Raw genomic sequence first — 23,977 nt, 5'->3', positions numbered from 1 at the left:
CTTATCCTACTGAATGGTTTCGGCGTTAGTGGAGCAGCAGCGTACATGATAATGACTTCTGTGACACTGCAGCCATGTTATATTGGCTGTTTGAAAGGTGATTTAAATAGTTTTAAGAATTAAACTTTTAATAGTTTCACACGAGGCCCACATGGATGAGGCAAAAACGAATAACTGGAACACAAAGTCATGGGCAAGACAATTAACCTTGGTGAACATTTTTAACTAAAAGGTAACATTTTTTTTAGTTGCTCTTAAAAATAAGCTTACTGTTGCCAGAAAACCTCCCTTATCACTTCACAAAAACACACTTAATCTTAGCATCATCTTCACCAGACTGTCATTCAACGACAGTCTTCAAAGGTTTCTTCAGAACCGCTGGGATACTGACTGCTATAGAGCCATCAGCATCTACAACAACTCAGAAAATTGTGTAATATCAACTACAACATTTCATTTCCGACTTGGACTAATAACTTTTGAGTTTAAGTTGAATTAAACCAAGAATATTTTGAAAAAACAGCATCTACTGGATGACTTGAGGTGATTCAGAAAATAAGTGAAAATCAGCATTCCTCTGCACCGTCAAATAGTTTTGAATTCTCCGACAAGTGGCATGTCAAGAAAACATTGTGATTTTTCAATTAGAAAAATGCCATTTTCAATCTTACAGTAAATGTACGTTGTGAAGAAACACACCTTCTAATTTTAGACAGATTATTATTATTTCCATTCTTTGTTGTTCTTCAGGGAAGTAAAAGAGCATTTCATATGCAACTCTATTCAGTTTGATGCCTGCGCCCTAACTGTTGTCTGCACATATATCAACAAAAAGTTGAGTGGAAGGAAAAAAAAAACAGTGTAGCTGGAACAATAACGCTTATAAAAAAACGTTATGGTCGGCAGGCTCTGAAGGAGCCCTTCATTGTTTTTGTTGTCGCCACTTTTGATTTCTGATTTTCAAAATGCCTAACATAGATTTTCAGGTGAAAACTAAGGTGACATTAATGATCCAAGTACTTCCTCTTGAGCCAGCTCCCATTGTCCGACTACATAAATGAAATCTTTGAAGCTCTGTAAGTTATGTTGGGAGTTCCCCATCATCTGAGTCGACATGCAAGTAAAAGCTTCGGCTGCTGACGATCATCAGCCAATCACGGCCTTCTTGTGCTTGTTGGGTTGCAGTAGCGCTCGGTGTTGATTTATTTCAACGGAGTGTTTTTGAAAACATGTAAATTTAGCAACAAATGTGCCTCTTGTTTTATTAAACAACACCTACTGTATATTTACAAATACATTTCCACAGTACATGTAAAATAGTACATCTCTAAGAGATGAATGTCTTTGGGTGCATCTGTACACGTAGCTGGTCCCCACGACGACACAGCGAGGTTTCACATGAAAGCACGTTTACGACAGTTCTTCAAAAGAAAGGAAAAGTAGACATTGATGATTTCTCTACGAAGCCACCCATGTAATTACAGATCGTTTTTCTTTAACGGTGGCTGTGGTCGTACTTTAACGAGGTGAAACTTCAAAAGCGTTAAATTCAAAGATACAATCGTGCAATTCCCTGAGAGGTTGATAAAACTCTTTGCAGCAAGTCCAAGGACAGCGGCAAGTGAGTAAGTTGCTATATATGCAGCACAGCTCCTTCATCTCAAAGTTTCCTTGTTTAAGGGTTTCTTCTTCTTTTTGTTTACAAAAAAATAAAAAATAAAACTACAAAAGAACTCCCTATACCGGGCCATTCTTTGGTCATAAGCAGTCCCTGCACAATGCCACCTGTCCTTTCCGATAGTCCCTGCAGGGGCAAAGGCGTTGGTATTTGGGACTAGAGCCAGCGCAGCTGAACAACAGCGGATCGTGCTGCAGGCTGCATTCGGCGTGCTCTGCAGAGAAGGCGGGGAAGAGGTGGTTCATCTCGGATTCCACTCCTTCACACTGGAGATCCAACCTGGGCACAGAAGAAGTTTAAGAAATGAATGGAAATCCTTTAATATGTTTGACATTATCGCTGGCACAAACGCCTTAGGAGATGCATGATTATTTGACATGCATATTTATTATTTATGTTACTGTGCTGCCTTTAGACGCTCTTAGAGAGAAAAGAAAGTTATATCTTCACAGCTTGTCCTTGGATGTGTAAAAAGTAACTTAATTTAATGTTTTTTTCACTAACTATCCAAATGGAAAAAAAAAAAAAACTTACGCGCTAAATGCTTCTTTGATGTTGATGAAACGATGCAAAGCAGGTTCACAGATTAGTCCTTCACTCTGGCACGCTTCCACACAGGACTGGCCTTGCACCGACGTCAAAAGTCGAAGTGCGGTAAGAGGAGGCCACGATGGGAAGGAGGTGGTGTTGGCGGCCCATGTTAGCACTCTGGAGTTCGGCAAAGGCAGAAAGGGACCTGACAGCGAAGCCCAAGATGCGTTTACTGGAGGAAATGGAACCTCAGGCGAGCAAAAGTCCTGCAAAGGTAAAGATAATTTAAAAAAAAATTACAAGCGAGACACTAAAGATTTGAGTGGCTCTCTGTCGAACACATTACATATTGTAGCTTGTTCATATCACCAGGTATTTTCCATGTTTTGTCGCAGTGCAATGGCAAACTTTGAGATGTTTTCTTGAAATTTTATGAAATGAACCAACTGATCTGAAAGAATGGTTTTTCTAAAGAAACCAAAATACTGTCCTGTAAACTGACATTCAGGCCTATTTATTCTGATAACCACAAGTAAAATCGGTGACAACGAATTGCCCTTATCCCTCCTCAGTCAATAGTTTAAAAAAATAAAATAAATCTTTCCTTACGTTACTGAAGTACTTTGGGACATGTCTCTACGAACTTTGCACAGAGAGACGGTGAGAGTTTTGGCCGTTCTTGTTTGGAAAACAGCTCAAGCTCTTAGATTTGATGTAGAACTTGTCTGAACATCAGCCGTTTGCAGGCACATAGATGGTGCCATTTTATAGCACAAACAAGTAAACTATGGTTCCTGTATTCCTGGATCAGCTGTGGTATTAATTATGTTGGCCAATGCTCTTTCAGAAACCTCTAAAGTCTTCTGTGTTGGTCTGTGACATGAAATCCGTTGAAGTTTGTGGTTGCAACTTGATAAAAGATGGAAATATTCAAGCGGATGAAAAACCTTTGCAAGACACTGTCCTCCCCCCAGGAGGCAGTGACAGATGGGTAAAACTGAGCTTCTTCTCATACAAGTTTTTTCATTCCAGCATGCACTAAAGTAATAAATGAATTCTGTATGATTTCCGAACAAATGTGTTTTTATTTGCAATTACAGTTTACGCACCGCTTTAAATGTAATCAAAGCAAAAAGTACTAATTGTGTCCGACACGTTCCCGTAAACCTCGGCCAATTTGCATGGATGCAAAAATGTCTCCGAAAAACAAATAAGATGTTGAGGCAGCACTCACGTTTGCGGCGAGTCACCAGATTACATTTCCCCCCTCCAGCTGGGCCTATTAATAAAACCAAGGTAATAACATTTCTCTGACATGTCCCTCTGGCCTCTGGACCCGTTTATTAAACAAGCTCCCCGTGCCCACAGGCAATAACCAAGCTTCCAATCTCCCAATCTCTGCTGCACCTTCTCCCCTAAACACAGGCGACATCTTTGATCCCTCTTCTCTCGCGCACACACATGAAAAAGTAAAAGGTTAGGAAAGGATACTGACCTCAAAATGTCATTTCTACATGTAAAATTATGTATGTGCTTTCAATTATCCCTTTTTTTTAATACTTATAAATATAACGCTTTGGTTGTTTTCACAAGCTTTGAAGTTTTAAAGTGATAATCTTCCGTTTTCAAGGTTACTTTTCTAAAAGATAAGTCTAAAGATTTGCCTTTGGAAACGTTAACCAGTTGGAAACGTTAACCAGTTGTTAGTTATGTATTCAGACATTAGTACTGGGATACCACAAAGCTTTGTCCTCCGTCCCAAACTATTTCTATGTAAATGAGAGAAATATGGATTCATAGAGTTTCCCTTTCTTCCAAGGATCAGGGCCTTCTTTTCCGGTTTAAATATTGTAAATGTCGATTCTATCACCTCCTACTGGAAGTGAAGGGTATTACAGTGGTTCTGATTGGATAAGTCAGAGAAAAGAAACCAGTGGACACTTCAGCTGCAATGGTAAAATATTAACAACCAGAGCCACCATGTGGCTTAATTAATAGAAAACCTTTAAATTCATAAGATACCATTAACAGTCTAGATGCGTTCATTACTGAATGAATGAACTTTATGGATAAATGCGTCTAATAATTATGCTTCTGGAGTTGTACAAATCCACTATTGTCTTCGTTATTAAATTCACTGTGCCTGATTTTTACACAGCTTTATTAGATTTCCTAAGTGACATTTAATTAATCAGAGCAACACAAATGGGCACAATGTCCCCTTTCAATCCTGCCCCAGTTAATTTATTATTATTCAGACAATTGCAAAATAGTGCATTACCTTAAATGTCAGATTTAGCATAAAAAAGCTCCAATGTCTTTAAGATGTCCCTCTACGTTTCAATATAGGCATCACTTAGATGCCGTAAGAATATGTGGTGTGATGGTAACAGAGGGTCTGCAGCTCTGCTAGTGAACAGAGAGAGAGATATCAAGGACGACAGGTTCAGGAAAGGTAAAAGATGTGTGGATTAGGATAAGTTGAGCCTAAAGCCGGGAAAAATCCAAACATGGGAAAGATAAAGTTAAAGAAGTTGAACAAACACGGATGAGAGTCTGATTGGGAGTCTGCACCAAGAGGGGGTCACCCTTTCAGTCGGTCATGGTCAGTGAGTCGGCATATTGGTGTTATTTTTGACACAGGGGGATGGCCACAATGCGTGACAGAGACTAGGATATTTCCTTACCCGGGCGCAGCAAGACACTCTCTAAACAGCAGCCTGATATGGCTGGAAGAGATCAATGTCTACAAATGTAAGATGTGTGTAGATGCTGGGGGTTTTATAATGAATACCAATTAGAGTAAAGAAGCAGAACACGGAGATACACCTTGTTCTAATAGCTGATTTTTGGATGAGTGCAAAGCCCCCCCACAATACAAAAACAGTAAATGTCAGGGCAATGTCGTTTTCTCTGTCATAAAGTTTTAAGAGAACACTGTGGGAAGTGGCAATGCATATTACTTTCAGCAAGCAACTTAAAAGAAAGCAACAGGAAGCGAGAAGGAAAAGAGAAACTCCTCATTACAAAGAAATATAGATTAGCAAGCCAGTGGACATATGCCTGCACAAAAACAGAAGAACTGTGCAGATGTAAAAATACATAATTAATGACTTATTCTTCAAAATACTTGTGAGAGCACATGGTGTAATAAAGTAACTCCTCACACAAACAGACTAAGCATTACCCACCGTCAACAGGACACCGGGATGCATTGGAGAAAGGAAGGATCTAAATATTCCCACCTCCTGGCATCTATTCAAGGTTAAAAAATAATAAAGGATGAAGATAACTTTGGAGGTGTTAGAGATACGAAAGTTAAACAGCAAAAGGACAGAATTGTAGAATGAAACGTGACGTTTCTACAGAGCAGCTCAGACTGTACAACAAAGCAAGTTATTTTCCATCTCTTACAAACAAAACCAAGGAAATTTGAGTTTTTGCATAACTGGACCACTGCAGTTCATGAACCAATTCAATAATGTCAACTATAATGTTCTATCAGCATCTATAATTTTAGTTTTTATGTTTGTTTTCTATTCTGTTCTTTCTTCTAACATTATTTACAACAATTTCGTCTGCGGACGAGGTCCTCCTCGTCCGCAGACGGCAGCAGGGTTACATGCGAGGATCTGTGAATGCAGGTACACGGCACAAGCCAGATGAGATTATCCAATAAGCCACAGCCGAATGAGCTAGGCTCTGAACATTTTTTATTATTTTTTTAAAGGTCAAAGCGGTGGAAAGTAAGGAAGTCCAGCAAGTCAGGCAACAGAGCAGCAGATAAGACGATCCGAATGTTTTGTCTTAAACCACAGCAGTAGCAGCGTCGTACGTGTGCTGGTAAAAAGACAGATACTGGAGATGGAAAGGTTTCTCTGAGCACTAAGATTGGATAAATCCTCTGACTACTGCGATTTTTTTTTCTTCCTTGTTTAACATTTAGACTCATCTTGAAATGATTAGTACAGTGTGTTGGTGTATAATTGGCAGAAGACCAAATCAATTTCACTTTACCTGTTTTAATCAAATTTATTTGGGCAGATGATGTGATTATCAAAATGAATCAGATGTAAACACCTCAGGCTCATAAATAACACATTGTTAATAAATGCTGGTCATTTTAAAGTAACACTTCCTAAATTTAAGGTTAAATGGAGGAAACGGGAATAAATTCTTCACAGATGAGTAAACAGAAGCATTTATTTCCAGTTTGGTCTCATCATATTTGACATTTTAAATATTCGCATGTTTTTATCATGAATGCATAAATAATAAAAGCTCCATTTTATAAATTTTTGTCTTACTGGAGGCATCACTTTATAACTATTTTTTAGACTTTAAGGTGCAAACCTATTTTCACATTTGTAATAAACAGAAACATTTATTGCAGACAAACAGCTATCACATTTATTATCATAATAAATGATAATAAATGTCATCAGTGGAAATTAAACTTGTTTGGAGAGTGTTGTTAAATTTAGTGCCCAGAAAACATGTTAGTGATATTGTAAATTTGATCATTTTTCCTTGTAGAATATTATTTCATTTATGAAGGAGAAAAAAGTGTTTTTTTTTCTATTCAACCTTGAAAAGCAAGTGAGAGAGAAAGATGAAAAAATAGAAAAAAAAAACATTTTTTTAATGTTATTTTTATTTTTAATTATTTAATTGCATTTATTTATTTTTATTTTTTTTTTTAGCTATTTTTAAAACATCTTTTCATCTTAGGAACAAGAGGAAGTGGTATCTGGATTCCAGCCTTTGATTTTCCTTTTCATCTTTCAAGCCTGATGGTTTGACTTTGTTGCATTATGAGGTGGAAAGAAGTACAACAAAACCAACCGAACAGAAAAATGTGCCTTCCGAAAACTGTTTCTATTTTTTATTTAATTACAAGTCTGGTGAAACAGTTGGTAAATGTTGAATTTCCTTGTATACAGAAGCAAAAGAAGCTATTTTAAAAGCGTATTTAATACATATTTTTTGTGCTATGCGCACAATAACTTATATTAAAACTGACACAAAGCATTTCATGGTTTTTGGCTTTCAACTGTAGCCTGGTAGTGTAATTTCCATGTATCTATTGGTCTTTTTAAGGCCATCTGAGCAGCTCCCTCTGCCAGGATGTAATATACATGGCAATATATTAGTCTTCGTATAAAAGCACGGGAAAGCGCGCCCATCTTCAACCTCTGCCAAAGCTTAATATCACAAAGAGAGCATTGACTGAACATGAATCTGAATCGATGTCAAGCTTATAGGGGGTTTCCTGCATTCTCCGCCTCCTTTCAAAGCACCGTTAAACCTGTTCTGGCAAGATTGCAAAACTTTACGGGTAAACAGGGATGCAAACAGACAAGCCTGCGACAGTAAAAAGCGAAAACGTTCGTCTTGCCATCGACGTGTTGGTGCAATCACGAACAAACAGCAGGCTGTCGATGTGAGTTCAAATACCCACCTGATTCTGAATGTAGGCATGAACCCTTTCAAGCATTCCCTCGCACATGTACTCGTAGGGCAGGAACGGCTCCACCTGCGGACACAGAAGCAGCGGAGGAAGTCGGTGTCTGAATGCCGAGCCATTGTAATTACAGGAACCGAGCATCTGATAGTTAATCCTAGCTGACATATTCATTAGCGTAATTGTAGAAGACTTATATCATGCCACGGGCTTCACATAAAAATCAATGACCTCATACATCAAAGGTGGCAGCCTTGAAAATTAATTTCATTATTATTTTTGGCGATGACTACGTCGATACATCACACAATGGACGGAGCTGACAGCAGATCAAAAGGTCGTAGAGCGCCACAGATGGGGGGGGGGGTTAGTGTAATCTGGGTCCTGCTGGAGCAGCTATGGAAGCCTGTCACTTGCCTTCTGCAGTTTGATGACAGGAAATGGTTTGAAATTCCCTGAGAAGAGCTGATCAATAGCACTTAATACTATTTCTGGTATTCGAAGAGACCACAGAAAGAAAAGATGCACTTGAGTTAGACCATTCACTGTACAACGGTGTCTTTAGATGTATGGAAATGCCACCGTTTGAAGCTGCTGAGGAATGATGAAGGAACAGGACGAACTCTGGTTTGAAAGTGGTGGTTCCTCTCTTTGACGTCGTACTCGCCGTTTACCATCAGACCACCCGATGCATTTCTCCATTTAAATTGATAAATGGTTCTTTCTAGTACTCTGTTGCTCTTAGCCACGTCTTATTACATTACTTTATCCGAGTTAAATGAAATGGAGCTGGCACTTCATCAGCTGTCGTGCAATGCAATTTGCCTTTTGGGCATGTTGTTATAATAGAATGAGAGGAAAACAAATCATGCAGGGTGAGCTGAATTTCTGCGGAGAAGAGATCGCACAGAGACGTGTACAGTAGAGGAAATGCTAATCTGACCTACTTTTGATGTGGTGGGTTTACTCTGTGTGCAACTTTTGTAGCAGTTTATGTTTTATGAAGAGAGACAGAAAACTCATGAATGTAGAAAAAATGCACCCCCTGCCCCCAAAAAGAAAAATGGCCATCTTGAATGACATTGTGTCAAAAATAAATATTTGATCCCCTACAAGATGTGAAGGAAAATACCGACACAACTGTCATACCTCACAGAAGAGATGGTGTCTTAATAATTGCACGTTTGCTGGTTTTTCTCCAATTTTATTGCTGGTCATTATAGCCAAACACTTGAATTTCGGTTTCTTCAGACCAAAGGAAATGTCCCAAAAAAATTACATCTTTCTATCGGAATGCATTTGCTGTTAAAATTTGTTGTTTTTATGTCAATTATGGAGTAATATCTTCATCAAGTCCGAGTGGTCCTTCAGTACATGTAGACAAAACTTTATTTGCTGCTTGAACCGTGTCATTTGCTTTTATTGTGCAGTTGATGCCACATTTTTGAGACTTGAAAGTGAGCGTGAACGGTTACGTGTTCAATGCTGAAAATCCAGTTTAATATTGAATTAAATGTTTTTAATTTAACGTTTGGGTGTTAAATTACATTTGCAAGGTAAACCTAGCTTTACTTTATGTACTGCAAGCAGGTGACACAAACCACCCGTCGTCACATCAATTACCACGTCCGCACAAATGAAAAATGTCACCAAGTAGACCAGTTGCTTGGCAACTAGAGGCTGTGGGAACTTCTCCCGTTGCTGCTAGTCAATAAACGGTCCAACACATGGCCCCTTGAGAAATATGAACGCTTGGCTTTTGTTGGACAGATAAGATGTGATGTGTTGATGAGCCAGCTTTAAAAGTCTTGGTGGGCAGATTTTGTGGTCAAGCCAGGAACGTTTTGTTTGGATTGTTGACTTAAGATGAAACTGACCAGCTGCTTGCAAACATTCATACTGAGCGAATAAAAAAAAAAAATCAGATTTTTGTTTGATTTTGTGTGAATTAATCACTCCATCGCTCCAAGCTCCATCCCTTTCTGCTCCGCCATTAGTCATCTTGCATGTCGAGCGTCGCGTTTCCTTCCCCTTGGATCAGCACTTCAAGTATCTAACAGGGCAACGACTTGTACTTTGTTTTGCCTCTATCAGCAGGAAACACCTGGTTGGTGGAAGCGCAGATGCATCTCTGCACCACGAGAGGTTTGGCAGCGACTCCGGGTTGTTCTGGTGACAGATTGAGAACAGCGTGATTGATTCATTCGATGCAACGCAAACAACGCTTGCTGCCTGTGGGGCTGGCCTCCAGAAAGCTGCTGTGTAAAACCAGGTGTGGGCACAGTTTACCAGCAGAGCCACTCAATATCTCAGGCAATTAGAAGCAAAGTGAGCTGAGAGGAAGCCAGCTAAGCAATTCTGCTGTAATGTCAGATGCCAAGATTAAGAGCTTTATTAACGGCTGCGGGGTTTAAAAAAAGTGGGTCAATGCAAGCTGAAGGAGCTCATTATAACCTCACCTATGTGTAATATGCAGCCGGGTGCACCTTTGGTTGCCGGTGATAATACAAAACCTTTACTTTGATGGATAAGTCAAGGGTTGGGGTAGAAAACGGAAGCGATTAACATACGTTGATCTTCATGATCTCACGGATGGTGGCGTCAAACACTTCAGAGTTGTTGAAGTCGATGGTGATGACATGTGGCCTGCCGATGTACTCCTCTGCGTAGGGATGCTGGGAGGACACCTGGGAGAGAAATATATGGGGATATTTATAAATAAATAAAAAAAAAAAGTCACAACTGCAGTTTAATTAAAGTTAAAACGAAGCGTTCTCAGTGGATCCCCAGATTTCAGTGTGTTTTACTTGCATTTTGTGTGATATCCCAAAACTGCAACGTGCAAGGAAAAAGTATACATGATAGCAAAAAAATATATCATTTTGTATTCATTTCCTATGTGTCAATAATTTTTCCAGTACTACAATTACAGCAAACATGTTTTTAGGGTGTGTTTCTGCCACACACCCTAAAGAAGACTGATTTTTTTTCTGTTTACTTCATGCAAAAAAGCTTAATTTCAGTCGAACTTTACGGCTGGTGTCAATAAACCTCAATTTCAAAGTCTTGCTAAAGTTTTTTCTAGCGTAATACTGGACTTTGACTTGTCCAATCTAACACATAAGTATTCTTTGAAGTCTCCGTCTACTGTATGTACCTTTTATTGTCCTGTTTTAACAAACTGAACGTCATTTAACAAGTTTCTTTCCAGGATTGCAATGCATTTAGCTTCATACATCTTCCCATCAAGTCTGAACAGTATTCCTGCCTCTGCAGTCTCCCCACAGCACGATACTGCCACCACCATGTTTTAGGGGAATTGAGGTTCAGCTAGTTTTCCGTCACACATGCATGTTCTTTTCTTTCAACAATATTTTGTTTTCTTGCCACTTTTGTGAGACAGATTTGTGGAAATGCATGATTAATAGTTGTACTGTCTATGTTATTAATTAAGTGAGTTTTCAAGCAATTAGAAACCATCAGACTAAAAGGAGATGAAATACAAAAACAAATCTCTCAGAATGGTATACAGAAGAATTTTTAGGACCGTTCTTTCCCTTTCCAATTGCCTTCTATTTTCACATAAATTCCCAGCAGAGCAAATTGAGTTTTGAGGTTGTAACCTCATGAAATGTGAAGTGGACCAAGAGGTATGAATATTTTTGCATATGTAAATAAACAGGCGTGTTAAGTAAGTGCACCATCTTTCCGTTATCATGTTACTCATGTATCAGGATTTCCCTTTTGGCAGTTTGCTACTCTGGAGCACGACTGAAAATAAACAGTAATTACTGTAGAAAAAAAAAAAAAAAAAACTCCTGCTGCCCATTAGCCTGGAAAAGTGATTTGTAAGACTTTTTTTTTTTAAATTAATCTGGAGTTCAGTGAGTGGAAAAAACACTCAAGTCAGCTGCAAAAGTTCCTCACGCTGAATATCCCACCAAGTTTCCCTCCAAGGTCAGACTGTGTGAAGCCAAACGAAATTGCAAAAGACTAATGTCCGTGGGTGAGACCAGGATTTTTTATTCATTAAATTTTTTTAACAGAGATACGTGTGGGAGTTTCGATCAAATGTGCCCCTGTAAAATCTGACGGGATTTCCATTCAACTCAGCCTTTTGAATGTATTGCACATTTTTTTCCTCTTGTTTTTAAATCTTTTCTTTTCTTTCTTTTTTTTTCTTTTTACAACTTAAAACAACTACTGATGTAAACATAACCAGCAGCAAGACCTAAATTGTTCATGGCAGATGCACATATTGATGCATAGTGTATCATTGCTCTGCACACAATTATTGTACATGGTGTTTGATACTGAAAATCATCTGTCATAGTTACAATATGAGAACAAGCTCACCAGTTTACAGGAAATAAAGCTCATAGAAAATAAGTCAGCCTAAATCTGGGTGAGCTTAAATTATGGATACCTTCCCTTGCAAAATATGTTAATTTGGTGATATACAAGTATAAAAAAAAATGTTTTCTGTAGAAGGGACATCACATTTATATTTAAAAGATGGGTAGTAACAGTACACTAAATAAAGTAGGACAAAGAATAAAATAAAAGAAGGATGTGGGGATATGTAGTGTATTTACAAGTGCATGGCAGCAATTTCTATCACTCAAATTCAGCGCAGTGCATCTTCCAAGATGACTATGTGACCTAGCTGCATACAAATTGTGATGCAAATTGTACAGGCTACAAAGGCTGCAGTTCATAAGGTTGTCTTTTGGTGCAGCTGAAGAAGAGGCGTAGATAGTTGGAGGATGGGGAGACAGGAGGAGCTGGAAGAACTGTCAAGGAAACGCAAGAGGAGAAAGAAGAAATGATATCCTTGACATGAGAATAAAGTAGCCTGCAGTCGCACACATCTCTTTGCACTTAGGCTTTGCGCTGGCAGAGTATTACTTTTTAAACCTAAAAAAAAAGTTATTAGCTAAAGTGTGAACCGCAGATATACATTTTTGATAAAAGATTAGAATCCATAGCGGCTTTTTTTTTCTTATTTACTTCATATTGAATAGTAAGCCGTTGTTAAGGCAAAGATGAGTTGGCAAAGAAGGTCAATGTGACATTTTATATTGCACAATTCTTGCAGCGGGCTGTGCCTTTATGATGAAAAACGATGTGATTTAAGTGATGGGGGGGCTTGTGCCCCAGAAGGGCTCTATTTCTAGCAATGCTCCCACCCTAGAGCGACATCTCAGAGTCTACGGGCCCCAGTTAGCATGATAAATGTTAAAGTTCATGACAGTTTAATTAGAAAAGAAAGAGACTGAACAAGTACGGCTTGCTTCGGAGGGCTGTCAGGAGAGATGAGTTTCTCCTTCCTATGAAAGAATGTGGTAACATGTCTTAAGTTTGCAAAGCGAGATCTTAATGAACCACCAATAAAATCTTGTAGAGTGATTTCCTTTGGACAGATGACACCAAAATACAGATGTGTGTGTGTTTTTATGCACAACCCAATTTTGCTGAAGACCAAAAACAGCCCCTCGACTCAAGCAATCCTTCACATGTGGTGGTGGAGAATCAATGATTTGGGTTTGTTCATTACAGTTTAGTTCAAGTCAGTAATGCCTTGTTAGGCACTAAGAAAAACTATACGTTATAACTTATGTGTCTAAAGAGGTTCTCCTATAGTGGGCTGTTTTGCAGTGACTGATTAAACATCAGCTTGTAGATATTTGATTGTTAGATTACTGTGCTGTAAAAAAGAATGCGCAGAGTTTATATCATGGATTTTGATTTATTAGGCTTCTTTCTATTCACAATCAGCTCCAGAGACTCCAAAGCCAAACCCAGAACACAACTGGCTCCGACACCGAGACCTTCTTGCAGCAGAAGAGATTTCACTGTTTAACTGAGAAATTATAAAACATGATCCTCAAAGCGTTTCATGCTTTTTTCCCAGATGAAAGATTTGAGAGAGCAGGTGTACAACAGTATCCTCAACTCCAGCTTTAGCACACATTACCACAACAACAGCTAATGATAGATGAATGAAAGGGCTCCTTTGGGTTCTGTGACAAGACAGGTCTTGAAAGGCACCGGTACATTTTATTCTAGTTGGAGATCTGCTGTAGATTCTACATAGTCTGTAAAGTGTTGACTTGCACCGGAGCTGAAGTGTATTCAACTGACCGCTGGAGACAGATGAGAGAGGTAGGCAAGGGGGCACAGGCATTTCATGACTGAAGACAACATCGAGTGGAACAAAAATACACGACTGAGATGGAGGAGAAAATAATTGAGGTGCGACGGCTGTGGCTCAAGGGACGGTGAGAGGCTAGGTTAGGTGCATGAGAAGAGGATTCTGAACTTCCTCTTTCATCCTCTTTTTCTTCCTCCTTGAGCACGCATCTGTAATAAGGTTCTGCTCCTCTTGTTCGTTTTTGCGGGTCGCTGGAGATCCAGGTATTGCTGTTTGACGGAACATCTCACTGCGTTGGTGTCAAGTGGCATTTACCCAGAGTTCATCCCTGCATGCGACCAGGACACATCCCCACATACTTTCTTTAGCTTCCTGTGATCATCTCCTCCTTTTTCCCCACTGAACGATGGGTTTAAACACAGATCAAATAAAGACAAAACTCTGATCTCCCTTGCTTAGAGCAGGTCATGCAGAGGGGCCGAATGTATCCCTGACATTTACGAAACGGATTCAATATTTTAGCTACTGCTGCAAACGTAAAACGGACAGATCTGGCTCTAACCTTCGAACACGAAATGAAGAAATTGAACCTATGGGCCTATAAATCTGAACCAGCTGAAGATGGATTGTAGATTAGCATGTCTTTGATTACATAATCCCAGTGCTATTACACCACCTTTAATTTTTGGGGGTCCTTTTGAAATCTGTGTGCATCTCCATCATCTTGAAAGCCGCTGGAATCAGGAATATAACATGCCGGTAAACAAAACCTGTTAAGACGCTGCAAGATGGTCCAGTCGATATGATACATGATGGTTTTGGCAGAATCTACAGAGAGGAGAATGCATAAACAAACGCTCACTAAATTTTTTTGAACTGAAGAAACGTTGCGTGTAAAATCCTGGAGCGACAAACAAAAAGGTGATACTGAAATCACTTAGTTTTTTTTTTCTGTTACTTGAGTTTTTCTGTAGTGTGACTTGTAATGTGTCAGAGTATTGTTCACTGACTGAAATGAGAAGGATGAATGAAGCAAACATCAAAGCTGGGAAATCATTTTTTCTTTAATTATCATGCCTTGATGTGTAAAACTTTGCAATTGAAAGAGGCTGAGTTTACTTTTTATCGCTGCAGTAGCGTGAATACAACAGGCACCTACCTTTCTGGAGGTAGGCTTGCCTCTGAAGAACTCGTGATTGAGAGAGCTGTGAGGTGGACTAAACTTGGGTTGCAGAAAAATGCAGCCATTGGCTATCGCCTCTAAAGGAGCGGGCCCTTCATATGGGAAGCCGAACCCGATGAATAGCTTGCAAGGAAAGCGACAAACAAAAGATTCCCTGTGAGTACATCAGGCTGCTCACATCCAGGCGATTTGTTAAAGCGAGTCCACACAAGCAAGGCAAGACATTTTGAGGAATAAACTGAGCTGATGCAACCATTAGTAGTTCGCCTCACCTTTGCCTTTCTCAGGAGCTGCTGCAGCTCCTGCTGAGGCAGCAGGCCATGATTCTTGACAAAGGCAGGAACCTCTGGGGGGCGCTGTGTCTCATAGTACACTGTGCCATGGATCTCCATGTAGCGATGCAGGATTGTCAGGAAATTTTCCTTACCCTCAAATATAGAGAATAGAGATCGACTCTGTCAGTTACTGCTATTTTAGCATAATTAGCTATTTTCTCAGTATTGCTTTAGCTTTAAAAAGTCCAAAGACAGATTTTTATTCATTTAGGAAGAGTTTTTTTTTATTCTTTCCCACAAAATTTTGCAGACTCTGGTGAAACTTTGAATTTGTAGGGAGCCTTGTTGCAACTCAATGCATCCAATACCAAACTTTGCATTACATAACTTTATGTTGGTCCCATTTGGCAATAAAAAAAAGTCAAAAACATTAATGCATTTTTGAAGCTTCTTTTTCTTTAAAAAATAAAAATAAAAACAGAAACTGCAGATATGAATTCTTTTGTACAGTATTTTGCAGTGGGTAAATCGTAGCAGTGTTTTATTTAAGGTCCCTGTCAAAGACATTGAACTTAACTTTCATCCATAAAGCCTTTAATAAACCAAATGTTTAATTAACATAAGACTTTACTTTAACAAAGACATAAGTACATTCTCATAACGTCGGCCATATCGGTTAATTTCAAAGATTATTGTGTTTCTTTGAGCTGGATGCTCTAGCTCAAGTCTATTTTTTTAAAGCAGCTTTAGGAAAGTGCCTTTTGCTACGGTGACTTATGAATTGTAAATTAGTTCTTCTGCAGCAATGCTTGCACTGTGACTATATGAATGAGCTGGATGAATACTAGAACCACAAGCAGTCACTTGAAAAGGGCGATGCGGACAAAGCTCGGAGGTGTTGATGAACTAAACGAGGACAAGAGTCAGATCTAATCATCTGTTCAAACATCGTGGTGTTGGTGACTAACTCAGTGTTTGTGGAGTTTGACAAAAATGATTTAGTTTTTTTTTAGCAATGTTTACGCCTTGTGTTATAATATGGGTGAGCTTAGTTGAACCATTTTACTGGAAAAACATGTTTTTGTTGAAATGCTGCAAATTATTTAATAAGCTTTGTCTCCGAGGCTTGAATCATTTATGCAGGCAACTGAAGTATTTCCACATTTTTATGCACAAGGAGAGCATAATAACCAAGATACGGTTTATTTTCTTGCTCTATTTCCTTTTCCTAAGACGCATGTGCACAGTCACCATGGGCACGGATCTCACATTAATTATGGAGTTTTGTTGATGCATTTGAATTGTTCTTTTCCCAGTGAGTGATAATCATGCAACTAACAACTGCAATTATTAAAAAAAAATAAAACAATAATTGGCTACACAAGTCTGAATTTGTGACAGATACTCAATAAGAAGAAGAGTTCAGCCGCTCTGCTTTAAAGCCTCCCATTTAATCTCAAGTCAACAGACAATTGAGACACAATTGAGTGTTTCAGCATGATAATGATCCCAAACACACATCGCAACTGGTTTTGGAAGAGACTAAGCAGTTTAACATCGAACGTTCGGAATGGCCACAACGAACCCTATTAAAAACAAGTGAATTAAGCTTAAAGGCAAGATCCATGCCAACCTGTTTAAAAAGATTTACTGTTCCTGGAAAGAAGAAGTGGATTAAAAAAAAGCCCTGATTATACCAAACTCTTACCCATTTTTCTCAGCTTCATGAGGTGAGACATCTATCCAAATACACGTATTTGTATGAGTGATTTTTTTCCCATCATTGTGGAATAATAATTAAAAAAAATCACAATATATGCTCAATGGATTATGCCCAATTCTTGCTTTTTTGCAGTTACTGAATATATAATATCACCATAAAGAAGAACAAGTATATAATTAAAAGCCTAAAATGAATATGACATCTATGCCCACCATCAACAAATGACCAGAATGAGAATCTTGTTTACAAACTTTGACTTACATTTATGGTGATGAATATTTAATTTTTTTTTTCCTGACATATCTGTAAGTTACACTCTGTAAGTTACACACTTTCAGCATTTGGACGATCAATAACCAAGCAGCAGTACTTACTTGAAGCTACGCAGGTCCATCAATGATGCATCCAGCATGGCGCACGGAGAGAAATACAAATTGAAAACAGGAAAAAAAAAAAGAGAGAAATGAACAACCACCAAAAAAAAAGGGAAATTAAGAGAAAAAAAATGAAATATTCAGCACTCATCCTTGTGTAGTCACCAACAAACCTCAGATCTCTAACGTGGCCCTAAAAACAGAGGTGGAGCAAGGTAATCTCTCAGAGGGAAGAGTTTCTTTAACACTGCAAGCCCTCATATTCGCCAGTGTTACACCGCTGCTCAAACTGCTCTAAGGTAGAAGGAAGTCTTTGGCAGGGTAGGAGCAAAGCTGCAGCCGGTTTCAAGCAAAAAAAAAAAAAAAAGAAACCAACCCCGAGGGAGGCAGCAGCGCACTTCGAAGATACAGCAAGTGAGAGAAACCCTGGCAGGAGCTTGGAGCGAAAGTTTACTCTGAACAAGTGCAAGTGTTCTTCTAGCATCACACTTCAGATGATTCTTGGAGGAGGAACATGCTTGCAGCGGATGCAGGGAATGTAAAATCTTGTGGGTGTTTCACAGCTACATGAATCAAATCCTGCAGACAGTATTTATCACAAACAAGGCACCTATTAGAGCTATGCTACGAAGACTTACACCAAGGGAAACACACAGTCTATTGGAAAATTCGCTTCCTTTTCCGTATTATCACATTTTACAACCATTAACCTTTAATCTAACGGAGAAGAACGTGACTGTGAAGCAAGGAAAACGATATGTGGTTGCAAATATTTTTAAAACTCTGAACCTCGTGCTGTGCATTTGTATTTAACACCCTACAAGTCGATGCTTTTACTACGATTATAGCAGCAGGTCTTCTGGTTTCACCTCTAGCTTTGCTCATCTGACCAGAGCACCTTCTTCCAGGCTGCGTCTGATAAATGCCTCCCAGTCTGTGAGTTTCCCCTGGAAGCAATTGCAAAAGAGTTTATTTTGGGTATTCAGATTTAAGGGGTATGAATCCAAATGCACACCACACTTTCCAGATTTCCATTACTAAGCAAAACTGTTGCTTGTTGCTCAACGTTTTGTTGCTAAAAGTGGAGCAACTAAAAGTGCGACTTTAACCTGACAAAAGGTCAACCAGGTCAAACTTGTGCTCTCACTGCAAGCACTGCTTGTTAAAAACGTCGGCGTCGCGCTTACCTTCCACATGCTAGCGTCTTTGCCGTACACGACGGCCATGTTGTTGACTTTGTTCCTCTGAATAAGCATCCTCTCGGTCTCATTCAGCTCCTCTGCCACAAACCCCATAAAAGAGTTGTCTGGCGTGTGGGCTGCCAAGGACAAACACGGTAATTACCAATACATGGCTCCAAACCCATTTTATGTCTCAGCAAATACAGATGTTCTCATAATTTAGCATGAAATAAAAAGACACAGCACCAAGGTTTGATAGAGCAGGAGGTCATTATGCCTTTTGATTGGTTTTATTGAATAATACTCCAGGATCGAAAGTGGAGGAGCACAACGGTTGTTTACTTGCGGGCGTCCAGGAGGCGTTTTATGTCTTCGTGTTCTGAAATTCAGCAGATCGAGGCTTCAATCTGTCACAGATTTTAGGTTTCAGACAAGTAAACAACCCTAAAATTAGAGCAAACAGCAAAGAAGTCAAACTGAAATTTCTCTGACAATCTCGCCGATAACTATAATTTGGAAACGGGGTTGCAGCTTGTGGCCCCCGGATTAATTGGAGACCACCTGAAGTTTTGGATCTCAGAAGTTTCACTGAATCTAACATGAGTGTGTGTGAGTGTGTGTGTGTGTTTGGTGTTGTTCCTGTGCGATTGCGGCCAGAAGAAGTTCGCTAGGCATCTGTGCAGGCCCAGCTGTTCTGAGTGAACTCTCTGCCTGGTGGTCCAAAGCTTGAACTGTGACGGCCTGAGGCGGTTTACACTCGTACAATCTGCTCTGCACACGGCAACACAGACATCTGTTCACTTCTGCTCATCTGAACAACTTTTTTTGATTTATGATCTTCAGTAAAATAAAAAAAATAAATAAAAAAAATTGAAGCAGAATCCTTCCCATCAACCGATAGGAAAGATTCTGCATATCTGCAACAGATGAAATTAGCTTGAACATACGGAACATGGTCATGTACTGCTGGCCGTGGAGGTTCCAGTAGCCCCAGTTGGTCCTGTAGCCGTGAAGAGTGGCGTACTCCTCGTGGTTGTAAGCGGGCTCTGTGCCGAAGGTGTCAATCACTCGGATGTGGCATCTGAGATTTAAGAAAGAAAGAAAGAAAGAAAGAAAGAATTGGTTCCACAAATGAGTCGCTGAAAGGTAACATTCTGAACATATTTATTGTTCTTTTTCCAAATACAATAATGAGCCACGTTTCCTCAAAAGGGGTCAAATTCATTAGAAATCTGTCTGTAGCATAAGACCAAAGGAAGCATTGTTCCTCTCAACACAGCAGCACAAACTGTGGTTATTTTTCAAAAAAAGCAGAACTTTGGATAATCCGTAAGGTTTGTGTAGACCCATTAACTCTCTAATGAAGAAGGTTAAAATCAACAGGTCATCTAATCTGTGAAGATTTATCACAGCTCCGTTCATGGACGGGTAAGCCAGGCTGGTTTTCCACCTAACCTCGAGCCGAAGTTTACTACAAGCAGTGGAGAATTTTGTAGCTGCAGTTAATGTAAAATTTAAGTACTTGCTGTTATTTTAATGGCAGCAGCATCATTTGATGCAGGCGGTGGGAAATGGAGGACACGCTTTCTCACACACTCGGTTTTCTCCATTATTCTTCCTGAAATTATTTGACCATTTTTGTGTATTTTAGCTTGTTTTTCTTTTCAGAAAAAGCTCCACCAGCAAAAACTGAAGTCCACAGTAGAAGTAAAACACGCGCATGTCGTTTCAATATTTCAAAAGAATAAAAACTGTTGCAGATGTTATTCTTGAAACGACATTTCAGTGACTGAGACGTTGTTTCTCCGTGAGAATGAAGGAAAACAAAAATCTCTGACGAGAAGAATTGGCTATGTGTGGATTTGCAGAGGACAATATATAACCAAGTTAACTGAAGCGTTTATTTCGGATGGAAGCCATCCTTCCACCAAATCTGAACCAGAAATCTATATTTTCGGCATGTTGTATTGGAATTAGCAGTTCATCTTTGTAACCATAAAAACTAACAGATTACACAAACTTTTTTTTGCAGCTCTAATTCATTGCTTGCAGGAGACAGTGCAGATGAGCTGTGGAATAAATAGCAGCTTGTGCACAAACGCAACAAGAGGGAGAAATACAGCAGATGTAAAAAAGGAAGGAGGAGAAAAGAGGCTGGGTTATAAATCCAAGACAATGATGCATTTGCTGAACGGCTTCACGGCGTAAATTTAGCACAAGGAGTGAGGAAATGATTGTGTGGCCCATTATTTCTCCGCTGCTCGACAATAAGTCTTAAACCTGTTGAAAGTATTTTTATTTCCCTCTCTCTTTCAAAATGAGGATCACATTTGCAAGAAAAAACTAGTGAATTGTGTCTATGAATAATTTGCCATTGGCCTCTCTGAGCATAGAGCTTGTTCCCTGAGAGTGGCTGTATGTGGTTCCTACAGGTTGCAGAACCTCTTCTCCACCTTTCCGACGACAACAAGCCATTTTTTATTTATTTTTTCCCAGTAAAAGAAGGTGCTGCGTAACACAGCGAGAAAAGCAGCTCGGTGATGGTTGAGAGGATTCGGTACGTTTTTCGATCCACAAATGTGTTTTCCTTACAAACGTAGGACAATTTAAGGAGAAATATGTATGCACGAGATTCAATGCCACAAAGAATTGCTTGAACAATTAAGTACTTCAGACAAATTGTAAACTTATTTCAATATATTTAGGTAGTTAGCTATGAAGATGCATTGATTTTAACCTGGGTGAACTGTAGTTACAAGTTCTTGTTAAATATGAACCGGAACAACACTTCTCTCAGTTATTGCTTTTGTGTTTCTGTGGTGTTTCTCAGGTCAGTGCAAATGTAACGGCGATGTAACAGATCAGTGTTGTGCCGATACTTTTTTGAGCTAAATTATTTTATTACTGGATAAATAAGCAAACGAGCTTCCATCCGTTTTTCCTTCATTTCTGCAGTGAGATATGCTTAAGGATATTCTAATAAGTAATGAATCTGACTGCTACTTAGTGGGCATCCATAAATGTAATTAACTTTCTGTGCTGTGGTAAATAAAATAAGTATAATTTGTCTGTGCCACATTCTCCAACGCAGTTGCAGCTTGGGTCATTGTCTTCGCTCAGTGATCCAAATATCTGCACGTTGTCTGGTTTCAACAGTCCCCTGAATATACATGTTTCCTTAGCTTTGATACTTTTACCTAAAAATACATCGCTCAAGCTACTGGAGACCAAAATTAAGTTGATTGACAAGCAAGTGAGACAGTTTCTTTAAAGAGCGTGCAGAAAAGCAGAGAAAATAAAGTGGACTGACTTGTGCTTCCTGAGAGAAAGACCCATGTGCTGCTTCATTTGCTGCAGTCCGTGATAGTCTGTGTAGATGAGGTCAAAGGGTAAAGGTCCTGTGAGGGGGCAGCTTCCTCTTCCAGGTGGGACCCCCAGAAACCTGTACAGAGGTCAGATGTGTTGTAAATGTCACAAAGTTAAACAATCCACGGCCTTTTGGAGAATATCCGCTTTTTGACGCCCGAAGCTTCAATCTGCCGAAAACGGGTTTTAGCTTGCATCTTCAGTAAAAAGAAAGTGTTGAAAAACATGTTTATTAAAGTAATCTATTCCACGCTCCCGGTTTTTTTTTTATGCAACTTTTCACATTTGCACACAAAATGTATGGACTAAGTAAACCTCGCACTCATGTTTTCTGAGTGAAGTTTGCACGATCAAAGGAACAACAGCTTTCCAGAATAGTTTTTGCAGAATCTGCTAAATGCTGGCTTTAGATGTGGCAAGATTGCTCTTCTTCTGGCCCATGCCAATTAGCCTTTATATGCAAATGTATGTACATATTTGCATACGTCTGCTATATCACACAGCTTAACACATCCCGTTCCTGTTTTCTAAAAGAAACCTCAAACAGTCAAACAAAAGGTTTTGATTTTCTTTTAAACAGCAACACCAGTGAATAGAAATATGCTTGCATTGCAACAGAGAGCATTTGGGAGAGCAGAAAACCAGAGGTAAGACTGATAATGTACAGTAAAAAGGATACATCAGAAAATATTCAGTTATTTCTCTGGAAAAGAAAGCTACTCGATTGTAGTTAAGCAATAATTAATCTCATCTTGATCATTCAGGAAACAAAAAGAGAACAATGAGCAAGACTATTTTTTTCCAGAAAAGGTAGGACACCATACAGTCTGACAGCCATGCTCATTTTATTTAAATTAACTTCATTAAGAGTTGAAGCATAACGCATCCGGGTGTTTACCTTTTGAGATTATGCTTGTTAAGCGACAGAAGGGAATGAATCCGAGTGTCTGAGCTGCTCAGGTCTGATAAGAAAACCTGGAGTTCCAGTTCAAACAAAGACATATTTTATAAAAAATAAATAAATTTACAAAAAGTGTTCAATCTGCTTTACTGAGAAAAAAAAATAATGAATGCGTTTTACAGAAAAATATGGCAAACAAGTCAAAATTGACTAAAAATGCTTTAAAGAGTGAACCAAACCTAAAATAAAACTCATATGGTTTACATGTTGGTTTCCCCCTGGGAACAAAGTGCTTTTCCAAATCTGCTTTTATTGAATTATAAGGCAGCAGTGCAAGTGAAACATGCATTTCTATTAGAACTACTTCTGTGCATATTGTAAGGCTCTGAAGGACTTAAAAATGGGAAAACTCCACAGGGAGACAAGAGAAGACCCTGAAACGCATTAATGTGCGCCATCACAGAAATTTAATAACCGATACCGACAGCATATCCTCTCCCTATCAAGTGCCATCTGATTTGCATAATGACTGTTCCTCAGAGCTCCAAGCATTGCACGTCCAACAACGCACAGACTGCTGGACTTCCCGTCATTGTTCAGCTCAATGTCACGTATCGAACCGAATGTAAAACTCAACAAATGCTTTTGCAGACCTGTGAGTGGCGAAAACACAGAAGAGGACGAGGAGAGGAAATGCTGCAGGCCGACACGCACGCATGGCCAGGCCGGCTGTTTTGCGACAGAAACACAGCGAGGGAGTCTTTAACTAGGACGCTCGGTGCCAGTCAGAAGGCTGCATGCACTCGTCATCAGCATGAATGTTGTCCGTTTGGGTTTTTTATTTATTTAAACTGTTCTTTTGCGAAGACAAAACACATCTGTTAGAATTCTAAAAAAAAAAAAAAAAGCAAATAAGTGAATTGAGGGCATACGTTTAAATTTGTTGTGGATTTTTTGCTGGGGTTAGCTTAAGAAGGTTTACTGGAACAGAGACGACTTTTAAGGATTTCCATTAGGGTCGGTGTTGTTGAGTAACTTAAAATTATCCTCCTTCTGTAAAGTGCAAGAGCAGCCTCTCTGTGTGTTTGGGATCATTTTCTTTTCCTTTGGAACATCCACACGGATTTGGGTTTCAGTCATCTGACCC

General features: G+C 39.2%; 1 protein-coding gene across 1 annotated transcript in view; it reads right to left on the bottom strand.

Annotated features, from left to right (window-relative positions):
• Window positions 1-1,232: 1,232 nt before the first annotated feature.
• The window catches only part of mgat5b (alpha-1,6-mannosylglycoprotein 6-beta-N-acetylglucosaminyltransferase B), a 67,983-nt gene continuing 45,238 nt past the window's right edge, over window positions 1,233-23,977 (bottom strand). The window contains exons 10-18 of the mRNA XM_088008247.1: window positions 21,874-22,005; window positions 19,511-19,644; window positions 18,564-18,700; window positions 15,283-15,438; window positions 14,987-15,133; window positions 10,244-10,360; window positions 7,671-7,745; window positions 2,213-2,475; window positions 1,233-1,957 (exon numbers count right to left, since the gene is read on the bottom strand). Coding sequence (XP_087864373.1) covers window positions 1,759-1,957; window positions 2,213-2,475; window positions 7,671-7,745; window positions 10,244-10,360; window positions 14,987-15,133; window positions 15,283-15,438; window positions 18,564-18,700; window positions 19,511-19,644; window positions 21,874-22,005 — 1,360 coding nt within the window. The 3' untranslated portion in view covers window positions 1,233-1,758. The remainder of the gene's footprint in view (window positions 1,958-2,212; window positions 2,476-7,670; window positions 7,746-10,243; window positions 10,361-14,986; window positions 15,134-15,282; window positions 15,439-18,563; window positions 18,701-19,510; window positions 19,645-21,873; window positions 22,006-23,977) is intronic.

Source organism: Poecilia mexicana, unplaced genomic scaffold (genome assembly GCF_051168715.1).
Source record: "Poecilia mexicana isolate PSO_F unplaced genomic scaffold, ASM5116871v1 scaffold_8, whole genome shotgun sequence".
NCBI lineage: Eukaryota > Metazoa > Chordata > Actinopteri > Cyprinodontiformes > Poeciliidae > Poecilia > Poecilia mexicana.
This window is presented reverse-complemented; position numbering and strand designations above follow the sequence as displayed.